This window comes from Prosopis cineraria, unplaced genomic scaffold, assembly GCF_029017545.1.
Source record: "Prosopis cineraria cultivar Desert tree isolate PC_DT_omini unplaced genomic scaffold, ASM2901754v1 PC10, whole genome shotgun sequence".
NCBI classification, from domain to species: Eukaryota; Viridiplantae; Streptophyta; class Magnoliopsida; order Fabales; family Fabaceae; genus Prosopis; species Prosopis cineraria.
Window position 1 is genome coordinate 36434768 of NW_026555341.1, and position 18934 is coordinate 36453701.

General features: G+C 31.5%; 1 protein-coding gene, 1 long non-coding RNA gene and 1 other non-coding gene across 3 annotated transcripts; 2 read left to right on the top strand and 1 right to left on the bottom strand.

The window, feature by feature from the left end:
- Positions 1-2045: 2045 nt before the first annotated feature.
- Positions 2046-5211, top strand: LOC129323113 (uncharacterized). Its single transcript, XR_008596361.1, has 2 exons — positions 2046-3693; positions 4219-5211. It is a non-coding gene; the product is annotated as an uncharacterized LOC129323113 (long non-coding RNA).
- Positions 3667-3730, top strand: LOC129284702 (small nucleolar RNA snoR101). The gene has a single exon (XR_008586943.1). It is a non-coding gene; the product is annotated as a small nucleolar RNA snoR101 (small nucleolar RNA).
- Positions 5212-6814: 1603 nt separating the features above from the next.
- On the bottom strand, positions 6815-13847 carry LOC129321183 (protein WVD2-like 7). Its single transcript, XM_054966865.1, has 10 exons — positions 13362-13847; positions 13068-13207; positions 11396-12238; positions 10985-11167; positions 10782-10822; positions 10612-10698; positions 10436-10538; positions 10271-10342; positions 8487-8597; positions 6815-7472 (listed from the first exon to the last, which is right to left on the bottom strand). The coding sequence occupies exons 2-10, from the start codon at positions 13107-13109 to the stop codon at positions 7017-7019; spliced, it is 1938 nt and encodes a 645-aa protein (XP_054822840.1). The 5' UTR covers positions 13110-13207; positions 13362-13847; the 3' UTR covers positions 6815-7016.
- Positions 13848-18934: the final 5087 nt, after the last annotated feature.

Consider the following 18934-nt stretch of genomic DNA (forward strand, 5'->3'; position numbering starts at 1 on the left):
CAGGAGAAAGAAAATGGAAGTTGCATGGCCGACTGCAGCTCAAACACTTAAAGCAAAACTTGAAATAACAGAGAGTAACTGCATATATGCTAAAATTGAAGTAGCAAAAATGAGAAATATAACATGTTTGTTTTCTATTTCTAAAAACTGTTTTTTGTTTTTGAAAATAAAAAAAATAAAAAATTTATTTGGATAAGTGATTTTCATTTAATTGTTTCTAAAAATGTTTTCATTTTTTGTTTTTAACAACAAAAAAATAGAAACAACTTTAAGATGTTTTTATTTTATTTTTCTTATTTTTAAAATACACTACATTTAATTATTAAATATTATAATTACATTAACTAATTTTTATTATTAATCACTATCATTAACTATCTATAATTATCACTTTTAATTTATTTTTTAGTTATAAAAATATTTTTAATTGATATAAACAAGTGAATTTTCATTTTATTTTATTTTAAAAATAATTTTAAAAACTGTATTACAAAACAATTTTTAAAATAAAAAAAGAACAGAAACTAAATAAGCCCTAAATATATCCTTGTATGAGCTTTCTTATAATTATCTTTAGGAAGGATATTTATGCTTTTATGATGGCCAGGTTAGTTGGAATCTAAAGTATTAACATAGACTAAGAGTTTTTCTCCCACAAATGTAGGGTTGGGTAGAGATAAGATTTTGTCTGAAAATATAAAAAAAAAATATTCAAGTCAAGAATTTCTTACAAATTTAATTCATATATATCATAACTCAAGTGAGATATAAAAAAATGTTGATCAAGGGACTCTTCTAAAAGATTGAATAAAAATGTAATTATATTTTTAAATGTACTTAGGGCCATTCCTTTCATTTGTTTTTTGTATAGGGTGTGATATAATTTAACATAGGTATAATATTGTTTTTATCTTCCTTTAATATATTTTTTGATAGGAGGTACCTTGTGATCTTTATCTATCATTTTCATTGTACTTAAACAACAAAATAGAGTGAACCTAATAGAATTACTATTGTTTCATTAAAAATTTTGCTATTCATTTTCCCTCTTCACATGTTCTCGTTTTTCAAAGACAATTCATTTGTCCTTTATCTTACATTATTGAATCTAAATTATTTATAGGTTAATATAGCTTATTATACAATGTATAATATTTAAAAAAGATGGAACTTATTGTGAGTGTTCTTAATCGTTCATGATAATTATTAATAATTACATGTAATTTTAGCAAATAGAGCACATACACATGGCAACAACTTTAGATTTCATAATAATTATAAATAATTACATGTAAGATTTAATGGATTCCATGTAAAACAAACAAGCAAAGTCCACACCACTGTTGGTGTCTCTAAAGTTCAAGGGAACGATCATTGATTTCATGTAAAACATTTTACATTGTGAACATGCCTAAGGAAAAATTATATATAAGATTTAACGAATTTCATATAAAACAAATGTACAAAAATCACACCACTCTCAATATTCCTAAATTCCATGGAAATGATAGCTAATTTCATACAAAATAATTTATGAACATGTCTGAGTAAAAATTACATGTAAGATGTAATGAATGCCACATAAAACAAGCACACAAAAGTCACTGCTTTTAAGTCAAAATTTTTGCATTTTAAATCAAAACTCTTGTACTTCAAGTCAATCCCCTTATACCTCGTACTTCAAGTCAAAATTCTTACACATTGCACTCTAAGCTAAAGCCGCTGAATCTAAATCTTTGCATTTAAAGCCAATTTTCTTACATCTTGCATCTTACGTTAGAACACGTTCACTTTAAGTCAAAACCTTTTGCATCCTTTGATTGTTAACCCTCTAGTTGTTAAATTTCCCCGTAATCTTTGACATCTACATGTAATTAAGTATTTTCACTTTTTCGATGACTTTTTATCAGTTAGTTGAAGCTCCAACAGGCACACTGTCACCTACTACTACTAGAGGAGGAAGGACAGGAGCTCTAGCCATTGAGGCTCTGATGACCTAATTTTGTGCCTTTTTGCATTTTTTTTAATCAACACAGAGAGATATTTCAATCAATTATCCAACGTTCTTATGAATAAAATATTCTATCTGTTCCTTCAATTACGCTTGATCATTGGACATAACTTCATTTATTAGCAATTCTCCCGTTTCCAATAATCAATGTTTGACGGTTTGGTCGGGGTCAATTAAGTTTTGCGCTTCGAAAACCCTTGCAGCGATGGGGCTGCAATACTGGCGTCGGAGCGGAGCCTCTTTCCCTGATTTGGTTCCATCTGTGTTTTTGGTGCTTTCTAGGGTTTCTTCTCATGAGTTTTCTCCATCGTAACAGTCATCCGTCCAAAGATAAATTGGTAACCACACCAGTTATGGCTTCGCTTGTATTTCAAGATTAAAAAGCAAAAAAAAGTACCTTTTGAAATGTAAAAATAGGTTATTTAATCCACCATGATGTAAATTTTTGTTAGGGTAGGTTCACAGTCTGCGAAGGAAAACTAGTAAGTTGTATTTTCTGCTTTATTTGTTCGTTTTTTTTTCCTGCTTCCTTTCTTTTAGTTCTTAGTTATAATTGGTGATTCTAGTTAGTCTCCTATTACTCTAGATATTGGTAAAACCTTGCTGCAGCTGTTTTTTATCTAGCTATAACCAATGCATTGTCTTAGCTCATGTATTGGTAAAGTTAAACATATAATGATCCTGTCTGGCTTTTCATTGTGTTTTCCATTAATATGTGGGATATCTGTTACTGATAAACTTGACTGGTATAATGATGTGTTATAAACTTACATCAAAAGACCAAATTTAAATCGTCATTTCAGTTGCCGGGTTACAAAATCAGTTTTGTAGCATTTGTAAGGCTAAATTGGTGGATGAAGTTATCTGATTGACTTGCAATTTGTTGTGTCCTATCCAGCAACTAGTGGAATTTGTTGAGTTAGATTGTCTAATTTTCTATTTCCCAATATATTCGAAAGCTTTGCCATCCTGCATTCGTTTAAATATGGAGGCCTTTTCTATGGGTCATAACTCATATCATGTGTCCTATAATTGTCTATCCTTTTGTGGAATAAAAGGGGCGCTGATTTTCTCAGAGCTAACTTTTTTGTGATTCTTGAAGTAGAAGCTAATATTCCCTCCATTAGGTTTTATAAGGTGTTTTTTGTATTAATTACATTTTTCATGATACAAGATGTTTTGCAAAAACGATGATACATCAATAAATGTTATCCCAAAATACCCTTCCTAATTTGATGGATAGGAAATATGAGTTAGGGGCTAATATTAAACGAAGAGTACTTTTGAAGTTTACGCTTCTTTTTGAAATAAATTAAGATTCCTAAGTCCATTTAACTGTCTTCATTGGTCCTTGCAAATTTTGAAGAAACAGCTTATAAAATGTAATGGAGGCAGTACTAAATTACAACATACTGACCTTGTCCCTCTTCTGTTCTGACTTTGTTACCCTTACACTTTATGCATTAATACCTTTGAAGGAAGTACGGAGATGGCTTGATTCTTATATCACCCTGCTCCCTCAATTTATTTAGGATCTACGGGATTTGGATAGATATATCCTATTTTTATGATTTTATTTGAAATTCTAACGCCAATCTGGCATCACAACTTATGAAATCATCTATTTTTGTTAGTGCAACTATGGGCATATGATGGCTTTACACTTGATCTCTGAACTTCAGGTAAGTTCATATGTTGACAAATTTATCTACTGATGCCCTCTCTATTTGCACCAATGATAGAAGGTAGCAAAGTATTAACGAAGTGGGGAAATTGTCGCAACTTGTTGGTTAATGCTGTTAAGTTTGGAAGCTGTTGACAAATAGTTATGGCTATATATTAATCTTTTATTTCATCCAAAACTTTCTTTTGATTGAGGAGGAGGGTTCATCAGTTTAAAGAGGACGGGTTCTTTATTTCCTGTTTAATTAGTATCATGATAAAATGGAGTTGTTCGGCCTCATTGTTTGATATCTGTTAACTGCTTGGTTAAAGAAATTAGCCATTTATTTTTCCTTTAACAATCTTTTCTGCCCTTTTGTCTAGCACATGTTAATGTTTTTGGTGGAATTCCAGGTTCTGATTCTTGTTCAGTGAAAAAGATAATACGTCTCTACTTAAGTTTCGCACTTGTGTTTCGGTGAACTTAAACGTGCTATGAATCTTCCATTCTTTTTTTGTTTAACTGATGGCACTAATGTGGTTAGGATCTAGGAAAACAGCTGTGTTGAAAATCTTGAAGCCAGAAATGTTCTTCAATGAATTACATACTCAAGGCAGTACCGGCTTCCAGATGGCTGTATAGAAAAAAGATGCCAAAAGTATTTTGTAATCCCTGAAAATTTCGTTAATACTTCTGTCTGTTCTTGTGCTCTTTCTTCATGGTGACGTCTGACTTTTCTCATTTTCTGTATATTGAATTGTGACTTTTCTGGCCACTTGATATTGGATGATAGCTTAGTCGACTGGCAAGGATGGGATGAGTGTGTCCTGGTTGATTTTGTTTGCTATTTCAGTTCTAAGCCCTTCTTGTCTTCGGCTGCCATTATTTTTGACTCTCTGTTTGGAACTTGTCGAAGGATAAACTATGGATTCTTCGAATGGACTAGCCGTGAAAAAAAACCATCGACTGTTTTCTTTTTCTCACAGGTTAAAAAAAAAGGTAGTATTTATCATACTTGTGAGCAAGGGTCATTCACAATTTAACATGTTTCTGGGAATGCATTCCACCATCGTGCGTGTGAGGTAACCATGAGATCAGAAAAGAATTGTACAATGCCAGAGACATTTCAAGGTGGAGATGCTCTCGATAAAATTATATCAATCACAGTTGGTTATAACATTGCAGATTGCAAACCTAAACATACGATGCATCATGTTATGGTTGATAACCTAAACATGTGCATACTTTTGCCATTGTGCTGTTTGTTAATCACTGGCTCTGCTTTATGTTGGACCCTTCAATCACGTGTTATGTATACCCTTGACTCATTGCTTCTGAAAGAGAACTTAGGAAAGCATTTGTTGGCTATGTTCATGGTTAACGCCTCATGTATTGTTGATAACGCTAGGTGTTGAATGGCTCATGTATTGCTTATAATACTGTGTTTATGGATGTCTTTTTTTATTTTTTATTTTTTTTGGGAACCTGGTTTATGGATGATGTATTTGTACAATATGGTTGGTGGATTGCTTCAAAATCATTTTAATAGCAGTAACGCAGCAAGTCCAGCTATTATCATCAAAGATGCTGAACGCAAGCTTAATTTCACTCATGAAAAATAATATCGAATTTTAGGAAGGTGCTCTATAAATCAGGAGTAACGTGTCTCATCTCAAACTCTGCAAAGCACATGATCGACATTTCAGCAACCCCAACAACCAAAGTTGGTGTACTGATGTATACTTGTCTCAATTTAACTTGTTTGGTTTCCTTACCTGGCTTTCATTTCTTACTTCGGGGCGTCTTCTGATAAAATATTTGCACCATGCCAAGATATACAACGGCGGGAAATTAGCATGTCTTTGCCCCGTGAACATCAAAATATGCTAAGATATATTGTGGTGTTGATTCATAATTGATTTTATTATATGTAGAAATATTTGGATATTTTTATGAAAGTTATAATTTTAGATTTATAATTGATTTTGAAACCTAGCCCACTTAGGAATGGGGGGATAGAAGAGACAGGCAAGAGCAGTAAAAAAATGTTATGTTTTAACTTCAAGGCACCAATGGGGGTTTGGTAGAGTTGGCAAGGGCTACTATCGACATTCTTTGGGGCAAAGGTTTGAACTTTGAGGGGTGACAGATACAATAATTAACATGATTTCAAAAAGGTCATCTCATTAGTACCTCGTTACTACCGTAAGGTCTTCTTATGGGGGTTCAGATTCGTTTGGGACGGGCAATAAATTCAGGATACTCCAGGATAGTGGATGATTTATATCCAGAAAAAAAAACTTCAAGACTCAATTTTATAAATATTTTTTATTTTATATTAATTATTAAATTTAATTTTATTTGATATGGGACTTTTTATATCGTTTATAGTCCATTTACACTTAGGCAATGTAACGCTATCACATTGTAGCAAAGATAATTATATAAACAAAAAGTGATGATGAGGAGCTCATCAAAATTGTAGCAAACTTCACATAGTACAAAAGTAAATATAAATTGAAACACAGATATTTATAGATTTTAAGGCGAACGACTCTTGGATCCCAAATGATGATTTTGATCACGGCTATAAAATAGTTTTGCTAAAAGATTAGTTCGAATTCAAATGACTGCAAATATAAAAGTTTCAGTTACTGATTAGGTATTCAAATTTTGCATGCCGCTAACAACTATTTGCAAATGAAAACTCTCATTTGCAAAGCAATATTTGCAGCTCAACTTTTAGCAAAATTTTTTAAAATCTAATTGTTATTAAATTTTCTTTTTTAGAACCTAAGTGTTAATTTCCCTAAATTTCATACTAATTATGTCCTCATATCAGTAATAATATTTAACATTATGTATTGACAAGGTATAAATCATAATAATCATACTTTTACTAATTAAACCAATTTTTATTGGCATTTATCAATTTCTAACAATAGAGATACGGTTCAAAGAAAGATAAATTCAAGAATAGGACATGCCATAAAATTTTACGAATCAAATCTTCAATGTTCTTCACCCCAAAAAAAAAAAAAAATCTTCAATAAGTCCCTTTCATTTTCTGATGTATAAATTAAGGACAATTCCAATTTTGACATAGAGGGTTGTCCGGAGAGATAATATAGCAAAGAACATCAATAATGAGCATGCCCATTATTTACCAAAGCTACTGCCTACTTGCATGCATGCTGCAATCATTGACTTATTAGTAACTTTAACATTATAAAATAACCTATGGTGCAATCATTACACTGTATTTTGTGGGGCGAAAAGCTAAGATAATAGCAGTCCTGGAGAAAGCAGAAGATCAGTTTGAAGATGAAGAGAAGAAAGTTTTCAGGAAGCCACAGGTACAGTGAGACTACCAATTCTTGAACTGCTTCTAACAGCTATACTCTTCACACTATTCTTCCTTGTTTCAATGCTCTGTTTTGGAGTTTGCCCAGTTCGCTTCTCTCTACTGTGTGGCCTTCTTGCCTCCTTAAAGCTGCCCTCTAATGAAACTCTGGTTTTGCCACCCAGCCTTTGCTCGTTCCTTCCATCTGGAAACCCAGCCATTTGCTTCGAATCAAGAAGGCGGCTTTGGTTGGTTGGAGGAGTTGAAGAGGTCACACTAGCCTCAGAGGATGCGATACTATGTGGCTTGGTTGATGTTACAGATTCATCAGCAGCTTGATCATTTCTGATTCTAGTCTTCAAATTTGAAGAAATTGCTGCGCCTGATATGCTCCCTGCACATTTTGGTTTATTCTGTACTTTCTTGTTCCTACTTTTGTTGTTATCTGTTACATCCTGATGTTCAGAAAGGAGAACCAACAAATGTTAAGGTAGTTGAACTCAAATAGGGAAAGCAGAGGGGGAAAATGCTACAATTGGACACACATACAAAAAAATAACAAGGAACTTAGCCAGAAGGCTGAACCAACTAGTAGGTCCTATGCTTGAGCCAATAGGTTGGGAATTTAAAGCATTCATGCCGTGGTTTTGACACCATTTCTCATAGCTCATGAACCATGGCATGAATCAGATGTTTGGACTTAAAGCAATGTTCATAAAACATCTGTTACATGTTTAATGAATCAAGCTGAATATATTAATTATGATCGGTGAACCCAGTAAAATAAATTTATTTGAACTTGAGATGATGCCCATAAAACATTCCTATTTCCTAACATGTTTTAAGTAGTTAGCTTGCAAAAAAGGTCGGCCAGAAGCCACTCATCCATACATTTCACATACTCGTGTAAAATCCCCATTTGCATATCTCCCATATCAGAATCATCGTCCAATTGCAAATTACTAACAAAACAACTGTTGGGAAACGTGAAGACATGTTTTACAACACATGTAAATTTAGTATATTTTAATATTAATTTTATTATAGAAGATGCTATCATCTTAGGTTCATCTTGTTTTAAGGTAATTATATTCTAAACTTTAATATGTTTTTTATTATTATAAGATTATTTTAAATATTTTATTTAAGATAGAAGTCCTAGATAATACAAGTTTTTCAAATATCTTATCACTTACGCCTTATCATTATCTTCTACTGGGGGGTTTCAGTGTTGGGATTTGTTGTCTCCTTTGTTGTATATGTTCAACTATTTTCATTCAATAAGTTCTGTCAAGGGAAAATTAAGCCTTAATTTCTGCAACAACGAATGACCACAAACACTCACAAGCCTATAAGTAGATTTATCAGAGAATAACAAGCCAAGACACAAAATTCAGTCAACGAATGAGATATATGACAGCCTATACAATCCAGGAATAGAATTATATGTCATTACAATTTCCATTTACCTTATTCCCGTCTGAATGTGAAGCAGCAGCTGTGCGATAAAAGGAAGGCATAGGCGTCGCTTTAAAGTTAAGAGTCTTCCTGAGTTTTCTAATCTCAGCTTGTGTCTTTTCCTACAAGAAACAGATGCTGAATCCAATTAGTTTCTTGGAGCTCTATAAGGAATACAAACAAGCAACTAGTAGAAGCAGCAGCAATGTCTGAATTCAACCTGCATAACTAATTGATAAAAGTTATTTAGGATCCTTTAAACGTTTCTTTCTCCATTCAGTATCATTAACCACACCCCTATCTTCTAGACTCCTAACCTTTAGCGAGAAGATCTTTACTTATTATTTAGACCAAGGTCCTTTCCTACTTGTATTCTTTTACTCTCCTGCACCTTTAATTTAATGATTTGTATCCCCACACTCATATGTCTCTCGAGACAAAGCGGTTAAAAAACCTCCATTCTCTACACTGTACATCTCGAAACCATAAACAAATTTCTCTGCTCTTATTTTCAATGAAAGTTCACTGGCATTTGATCTATTAATCTAATCTCTTCTCCAGCCAAGCCGTGTCTTCTCACAAATCCCTAAAGCTTCCAACTCCACTAATTTTGGATTAGTCCTCTTGATAACCTATATACAACAGTGCACGGAATGGTAGACAAACAAATCTAAGCTTGATTCTTAAGGGAACTAATTGAACACATATAGTTGTTGATGCACTGCAAAATTTAATTGAACCAGTATTGATTCTATAAGAAACATTGAAGTACATTTTACTTAAAAATAGAACGATGCCATCTTTTTTGTGCCGAAACTATGCTGCTTTCAGGGACCTCAAGATTTTCAAACCTCAGACTCCCCTGTATTTATTTCATCAAGTCAGCCCCCTCAAAATACTCTTTCTTTCTTTCTTTTTAACTTCAAAGGCACTTAATAATTCATAGTTTGGCTCCTCTAGTAATTTGATACCAGATCTACCCCTGATATTTTTACCAAAAACAAGGAAGATGATGCCTAATTGGATCCCTTCCATGCATGCATATGACAAATCACAGGATAATACTATTAATGTGGTACCACTAAGATTTAACTAATAATCCTGATGTTTTATCCATGCCAGAGTTTTTTGTTGCTCTAGGATAAACAGATTCATCATACTCAAACATGGCAAAAATAGCTTTACTTTCGTGATTAGCCCTAAAATTGACGGTAGCAAACTATAGTACCTATTTTAGGAGATATTAAGGATAAAATAGAAACACGCCAAATCTAATGCGTTTTCATTTCCAGTGGAGGTTGATAAAATTTTGGGAGAATCCCAAGAATAAGACATCAGTAAAATAATGATATAAATTGAAATAAAAAAAAATATTAAACTGAAATGAAGTGCACAGATTAGCAAATTAGTTTTGTCACAAACTTGCCACATTTGTAGAGATTTCAATTGGGATGTTTTTTAAGATAGATTTGATCCATATTTCACATTTACATAAAAGACAGTATCCTCTTAAAGAATTATAAGTTTCATGATACAGGCAAACAGAAAATGGCATGACAGATAATAGTGCGGCATGCTGGTGCAATCATCAACTCATTTCCTCGTCAAACACATTGATGTGTCTTTCCCTCCTCCCATAAGAATAGGAAAAAAAAAATAGACTCATTTCGAATTTGAAGTTCCATAAGCTAGAAAACAATATACTACAAGCATTTAGGAACCATCTGCCACATAACCTGCTATATATTTCTCCTTACAGAAACAGAAGCTATTATTACTCACTATTTTACACTACCTTTGACATTGCTTGCATTTGATTCATCTCTGCTTCTTTTGCATGCATTTTTTCTTCCAACTTCATGTAGAACTGAGCGGGGGCATGAAAACAAACCAAACAATCATCAACCCTAATTTTAAACATCAACGTAATAAGATTTTGAAGTGACGGCACTACGCTTGCCTCTTTCCTCCTTTCTGCTCGTTCACTACTTTTAAAGTTGAAAGCTGCAGCCCTTGGCCTAGCCTCAGAGTTTCTTGAACTTGAATTGACAGTTGGGTTCACCCTAAACAACAGTACCATACTAGTTCATATCAGAAGGGAAAGAAAAGATTCATCCTTAATATAAGTCTACAAACCTTTTGGCTTCTTGGATCCCTCTGGAATTAGCTTTTAAAACAAAAGGTTGAGATTCTGCAGCCTTGTTTATTTCTAGAACTTTTTCACTACCCCCAAAAAAGAAAAAACACGTATGAGGTCTCAATGTGTGAAATATATAATGTTTTTAGATCTAAGAAACAGCAACTACCTTTTCCTCTCACAAATTACTTTTTTCTCACTTTTAGAAACCTGCATACAGAAACCCATGCATGATGTTACTGCATTTTCATTAATGATGCATAAAGGCCATTAATAATCAACATAATTTGAAAATGTACACTGAGACAAATAATTATCAACTCATTAATCTTCCATTCTTCTAGAAATACACTGCTGCCATTAAATCCTTACTTCTTTTGGAGTTCTGCCTAGTGAATGAGTCCTTGGCGTTGCAAGTTTTGATGAATTCTTTTCCACATTGGTTTTCCTTGGACTCTCTCTACTAGAATTTCTTGCCAAGCCCTTAGGTGATCTTGCTGAACTGTTTTTCCAGACTTGAACACGGTTGACTACGGAGCTCAACCCAGGCTCAGGCTTTGTTTCCCATGAGTCCGTCCACAAAATCATAGGACAACATATTACATGAAGTATATTTAAATATTGCAGAATATGAACAATGCATAAGAAAACACCTACAGAAATAGCTCCATATTTAAGAAAACAGTATTTGATAATGTTTTAACTATACTATTTCCTTTCTGGACTTTCCATTTTTTATCTTCCCATGTTTAAAAAAAGAAACATCACTGAGGAGAAGCATACCTTTGGAAAGGGACTTGGAGGATCATTGAGAGCTGTTTGCTCAACACCTCTAGCTGGTTCAGTCACATTCATAATTCTTAATGATTCATCATTATTGGCAGTACCACCATGGTCCTTTTTCACTTCTACAACCATCGTGTCATCAACAGAGATTGTGCTACTTGTCTCATTTTCAGGTTTAGGAGCTTCATCCAAAATTCTGTTATTGTCAATAGCATCCTCCAAAACATTACAGTTATTTACAGCGAATTCCATATGCAGGTTAGAAGATGAAACTTTTGGCCCTTCTGTGACCAGACCTTCCACTTCATATCCAGTCACTCCATACTCTCCATTATAATCTGAACCAGCAGGTCCTTCATCAAATTGAATATGATTGTCATTTTCATCTGGCCCAAAATCTTCGAAAGATCTGTGTTCATATTGACCATAATGGCCATCCACAATTGGCTCAAAATCTTCCAATGATCTTTGATCAAATTGAATATATTGGCCGTCTACAATCGGTTCAAAATCCTCTTGGGATCTTTGATCAAACTGAACACCCTGACCATTTTCATTTGACTCAAAATCCCCTAGGTCGCTAATTCTCTCTGAACCGTCATTTTCACCAGTTGTTTGATCAGATCCATCATGATTTACAGGTATATTAAAACCTAAAAGGCCCTTCTTCTTGAAATGAGCTTCAAAATATGCTTTCTTCTCAATAACTGAACCTGGTTTTGAACATTTCTCAACTTCTTCCAAGTACCTATTGTGAGAGAAAGAGGATCTTCTTTCCCAAGATAAAGGTTCATTTTCAAATCTTCCAAATGAGATGGAGCCGGAATGTATTGAATCTCCCTGCATCATTTGCAATGAAGCAGAGCACCAGCAACCAGAAACAGATATTAACACAACACAATTGAGACAATTCTCATAGTAAACTCTGTGAAATGGAAGGGGGACAAGATAAACACAATAATTTGGCCCAAGAAAAAATGATGTGAAAGAAAAAATAATTGCAGCACCATTTTATGCAAAAAAAGACTGCAAGTCCACGTTTTACAATTTCGCAAATTTCCTTCTACAGACACTTGTACATTTAACAGTTTCCATTGTACCATTTCAACATCACCAGAACAGAACTCTATATGGTAAAATAATACTTTGAGGTGGTCCGCTAGATTACCAAAATAAATGCTTTGGCGAGATACTGTCACTAAATATGAACCCCATAAAAAAAAAAAGTACTCATGTTAGAGTAAGCCCCATCAGGGTAAATTAGTATGTTGGACCAATCCACAGCAGTCAATCACTATCATTCTATTTTGACAAACTATTATATGAATTAATAGTTCAGATCAGTTCCACTCCGCAGCTGACAGAGAACACGATAAAATTATCATCTAGCAACAAATAATCATTAACCAATTTTATTCACAGCAAATGAAAACGGTAATTAGCCAATCACCGAGAAAGGAAAAAGACGTCGGTGGCGTCTTTTGAAACCTTAAAATATTCAGTTCTTCTCACTCTGTTTGTGGATTAAATTGATTATTGAAAAAAGTTGTCGCTCGATAAAGCAAACAAAAGTTGAAAGAAGACGAAAGAAACTCATGATGGTACTGGCATAAGGAAAAGCCATAAAGCGATCCATGATTAGATCATAAGAGAGTGGGAAAAAAATAACCTGAAAGTTAATGCTAAACGTTTCTTCAATCTCCCCAGCCATAATTCTCCCTTTATAAATCACTAGCCATAAGCAGAATCACCAAGTCTTACGAATCATGATCCTTATCCTCAAATGAAGCTACCCAGACAATCTCGTCACTGAAAATATCCAAACCAGAAAGGCAAAAGGCACATATATTAAGACCCGTACTTCAAAAGCACAAATGGTACACAAAAATCATCCAAAGAACCGACATGCATTTACAAAAGCAACAGACCACAAGCATAAAAATTCAGCGCCAAGAAGTACAACCTCGAAGCGAATTCCAATTCCAGCAGTAGGTTTATTTCGGAATTAAAAAGATTCAGGAACCAGAAAACCCAGGGAAAGGAACCAGAATGCCCGAAAAAACGCTGGCTGCTTGATAGCAGATCTTTTAGCTCGGACACGCAACAAGATTCTTGTTTCAGAGTGTTTGGTGTTTAATATGAAACTCTTGAATCCGAATCATATACTGAAAAGGGTTATACAATATAGTAATCCACAGTCATGTGCTGGTTGTCTTGTCCTGTAATGCTCAGATCAGACACTGGTGAAATTGCTGGGCGTCGCGCTAAGGCTCATGCGCCCACAAACGGATCGTTAACGCAACGCTAAAGCTAAACCGAGGCTGTGTGTGACAGTATGAGCATGCGTCACCTCCTCCTCCTTCGTCAGGCAGAGGAAAACAAAAGCCAGAAGGAATGCATTGCAAGGTGGTGGCCGCGCGTGCATCCGCGTGTCGGCTGTATCGCTGGCTACTTGTACTATTTATGGTATTTGCATCCAGAATCCAAGAATCCGATTGCGTAAATACAGGCAAAGAAAAGGATAACACTTTCAACCATGGCCGTAACTAGAGCTGGTAATTCGGGCCGAGCCCGACGGGCTAGCCCGAAAAATTTTAGGGTCGGGCTTTAAAAAAAAGATGTTTTTTATGTTCGGGCCTATTCGGGCCGGCCCGAATAGGCCCGAAAAAATTCGGGCCAAGCCCGATTCGGGTTCGGGCTTGGCCCGAATACCCGAGTAATTTTATTTTTATTTTTAAAAATATATAATATATAATAAATATTAATTAATTCTTTAATTTTTAGGTTATTTTATACTAAAATATCATATATTTGAGTCCTAAACATCATTTAAGTATTAAAAACATATATTTTATATTTTTTTATAAAATAAAATAATTAATTTTAAAGTAAAAAAATTAATTAAAAATAATTTTAAAAATAAAATTCGGGTATTCGGGCCGCCCGAAGCCCGAAGGAATTCGGGCCGGACTTAGTCATTCGGGCTTTTTAAAAAAACGAGCTTGTTCGGGTTCGGGCCTATTCGGGCCGGGCCTATTCGGGCCGAGCCCGAATAAGCCCGGCCCGCCCGAATTCCCAGCTCTAGCCGTAACGAAGTGAATTCGGAGAATGACTTGAGTTGATCTATTTAATGAGTGTGTTGAATTTTATACGTACTTTGAAAATTATCAAAATGACAAAATCCATCTTTTTATAAAAATTTAAGCAATCTTCAAAATTTTCATTTGTATGGTTCTTTTATTAATATTTTTATGACAAAATTTTTTATAACTATTTAATTAAATGAAATCATTGTTATTTGTGTATGTGGTGCTAGTTATGTGGTTCACTGAATCTAAATCTCAAGATATTAAAAATTAAATTGATTATTAAATCAATTAAGATAATAATTCAATCAGACTGAAATTAAATTAATCATAATTAAAATAATAAATTTTAATTAAAATATACACAAATATTTTTATGTGACCATGAAAAATATTTAAATAAAAAGTACCAATCCTCAAAATATTGTATAAAATTATTATTTTGTAAAATATAATATTTTATAAGATGAAATGTATAAAATATCCATTAACACAGTAAGTTAAAATGAATAATCTTTATCGAGAATGCATTTTCAAAATGGCTTGAAAACTTGGGAAAGAGAATGACATGTCAGCAAGAATGACATGTCTCCAGACTATCATTACCACTTTTTAAAAATATAAAATATTTTTTATTAAATTTTACTTTTTAATATCATAATTATCTACTTTTTAAGTTAATTTTATTTTTTTATTTATTTTTATTAAACACCTATAATAAAATTATTCATCAATAAAAATATTTTTAATAAAAAATAATAATTATATTTTAAAAGATTAAAAATATCTTACATTTTTAACATTTAATTTTTTTAAAAATATTTTATATTTTTAAAGAGATTGAGTATTATTTATTTTAAATAAAAAGTAATGAAATTATAATTATTATTTTCTTCTACCCTATCTCTCTTTTTTGGGCACAGCTTCACTTCTCTTCTCTATTTTGCTTTATCATTTTTCGATGACAGCTTACTTGTGTGGCATTCCAAATCTGCGTTTTACTCTTCGGTGTTCCAGATCTACTTAGTTGTTTGGTGTTCCCAATCTGCACATTCTAGATCGCCTCTCTTTGTTCCAAATCTACTCGGTCTCTCCCAGTGGTCTACTGCTCTTCATCTGGGTTGTCATCTCGTTTCAAGCATAGTTGGAATGAAGCAACATATCTCCTCTACCACCATCTTCTTCTTCTTATTCATTTATTTAGTTTTTCTTGCCGTTGTTTTGAAGCTTTTGAAATTTCAGCTAAGCTGACAATTTTTTGGTTTTTTTTTACATTTTTTTTTTAAAAAATCTGATAGTAAAAGCAAATGATCCAATTAACCTAGCTAACTCGATGGATTATTCAATTTACACCAAGTTAACCTCGAGTTAATCAAGTTATATAGGATCACAAGCTAACTAAGTCAGGAGGAAAATCGAACCAATGAAGAAGTCGATTCACCAATTCTTGAGTTGACCCAACGAGTTTGGTTTTTCATACAACACTAAATCCTAATCCATACTCAACTTGGACAAAAAAAACAAATAAGATTTTAATAATTATACTTTCAATATTACTCTTTTTATCTTAGTATTTTACAAATAAAATTATATTAAATGAAAGGTAATTTTAAAATATTTATATTATATTTAAAAAATAAAATTATAAAGTGTATTTAATAAATTTTATTGGCATGTATGATTTTATTAAAAAATATTTTATAAATTGAGATATATCGATAAAAACAATTATTTCTTTATTTTTATTAAAAAAATACCATGTCTTTGGTCTTTTCTCTTTTTGTAGCTCTTTTATTATGAAAAATAAAAATAGTTGTTTAGTTAGATTACGTGTCTTCTTGGTAGAAGAAGAAGAAGAAGAAGAAGAAGAATAATAATAATAATAATAATAATAATAAAGACAGAATTTCATCCAAAGATCATTGGTAGAACTTACTTACAAATCAAATCCAAAATAATTAAAATATCACTACAAGATTTGATGTTTGAATTTAAATTAAACTAAAAAATAAAATGATTAAAATATTCTTCTTTTATTTTTCATATATTGTAAAAATGGTACTGGAGGAAAAAAAATTATTAAAAAAAGGAAAGTTTATGAAACATGTTTTAAAATAAAATTAAAATCTATTTTATTGTAATTGAATATGATAAATTTTTTAAAAATATTTTTAACAAGTTAGTATCTATATGTTATTCTGTACAAGTGAAATATTCTAGAAAAATATGTGATAACAATACATCATATAATAACAAATTATTTTATGTATTTTAACAAATTTTTTTCATATATTGCAAAAGCGGTAGCGGGGCACCCTAGTTCTACAGTGCTCCACCCCCAACATTTAATTTTTATATTTAAAAAAATTATGAGAAAAAGGGAAGTTTATGAAACATGTTTTAAAATAAAATTAAAATCTATTATATTGTATCTATTGAATATGATAAATTTTTAAAAATATTTTTAACAAGTTTATATCTATATGTTAATTTGTACAGGTGAAATATTCTAGAAAAAATATGTGATAACAATACATCATAAAATAACAAATTATTCTATATATTTTAACAAAAAATGAAAAATTTAAAATAAAATAATTGATCGTTTACATTGTTACATAAAATTGTTATTCATTTCTATTTGCTACAGACCGAAATCAGGCTCGTTGCACGAGAAACAAGAAATAAAAAAATATAGTATAAGGCTTATTTTGTGCCTTCCAATTATACAGACAATACTATTTTATGCCTTCTAAATGCTATTTTGTCTATAATTATAAACTTTAATATTTATTCAATATTCATCTTCTATTAATTTTTAGGCTAAAGTGTAGTTTTAGTCATCTAAATTTATAATATAAGGTTTTAATTTAATTCTTTATTTTTATAAAGTATTATTTTAATCCTTCAACCTTAACATCATTAGTTTGAAATGATTATTTTTTACATTAATAATTATTATTTTAAAAAAATTAAATTTAATATATCAATATTTAAAAATATTTTGTCAATTTTTGAAAATATAATGTAAAAATTTGTTAGGAAAAATTAATAGTATTAGAATTAAAAGACTAAAAAGATATTTTATAAAATTAAGAGATTAAAATAAAATTTTATATAAAGTAAAAGAACTAAATGCATACTTTAATTTAATTTTTAACATTTTCATTTTAACTTTTCTGCGCATCACATGAATATAAAATCTAGTTAAGTTGAAATACTAAACAGGACATATAATGGGTTTCACAATAACGACAAGAGATTAACAAGTAATATTATATGTCTAACAAGTCCATTGTAGTATTACTTAAAAAAGTAACTTGAGAGGTAAAGATTTACTATCATGTAAAATATTCAATTACTAATATCATTTGTTAATTCCTTGTTGTTACTTATTAAATCCATTATGTTGCTTGTAAAATAATGTTTGACTTGTTTGACGCATAATATTAGTTGTTAATTCCTTATTATTACTTGTTAAGTCTATATGTTACTTGTTCACATCCAACATATAATAAATATTTTTTGTCAATATACTATTTTAAACAATGTAATTGAGTTGTTAAACTTATAATATTACTTGTTAACCCCCTACCATTACTTGTCAAGTCCATTATGTGTCTTCAAATGATATTTTAGTCATTTTGCTTTGTAATTTAATTTCAATTCAGACCTAAAATCCTGTAGTGATATTTTGGATTATTTCGTGTTTGTTTTGTAAATAAGTCACATTATTAGTCCTTTAACAAAATTCTCCCAAAAAAAAAAATAGATTATGTCCCATACTCACATTAATTAATACAAAAATAAATTTAAGAAAAAAATTTAAACTGACTAAGTATTTTAAATTAAGATTATTTAGAAAAAAACATATCTCGCAAGGAGAGAGAGAGAGAGGGTATAAAATTAAAAGTTGATTGTAATTACTCACCAAGAACACATATTTACATGCACATCCCTTATTATTGATTGAAAATTTGAATTCAGAATACTTAGATTCATTTGTGCATTACACTAAATTACTCGATTAAATCTTTACACTTGAGCCTTTTTCTCACTACATCACGATTTAGTTAAATATAATGAGTGATACTTATATCTATGGTAAAACTAATGTGGGAATATTTTATTGTAATTAATTGAAATAAGAAAATATAATTAAAGTTGTTTATAACTCATATTTTCATCAAATAAATCCCTAAACTTATTTTTTTATAAGATCTAAACAAATAAGTGATATTTTTTCTCTCCATATTTTTCACATTTTAATGGACTTGGGTTTTTTATTTTTGCCATTCAAGTTCAGTCAAAGTTGATAAGATTGATGAGGACTAATCTTATATCCTATGAAAATGAAAGTATGAATTGCCCATTAAAAAAAAAAAAAAAACAAAAATGAAAGTATGAAAGAATTTTAAATACGTCAATTCGTTACTATATTTGCAAATGA

Bases quoted from the DNA above. Each gene is read 5' to 3' on its own strand.
- LOC129321183 (XM_054966865.1), bottom strand. From the start codon at position 13,109: ATGGCTGGGGAGATTGAAGAAACGTTTAGCATTAACTTTCAG. The intron at 12,239-13,067 runs GTTATTTTTTTC...CAAATGATGCAG, and splicing joins CGTTTAGCATTAACTTTCAG to GGAGATTCAATACATTCCGG. The intron at 10,823-10,984 runs GTAAGGATTTAA...TTCTGTATGCAG, and splicing joins TAGGCAGAACTCCAAAAGAA to GTTTCTAAAAGTGAGAAAAA.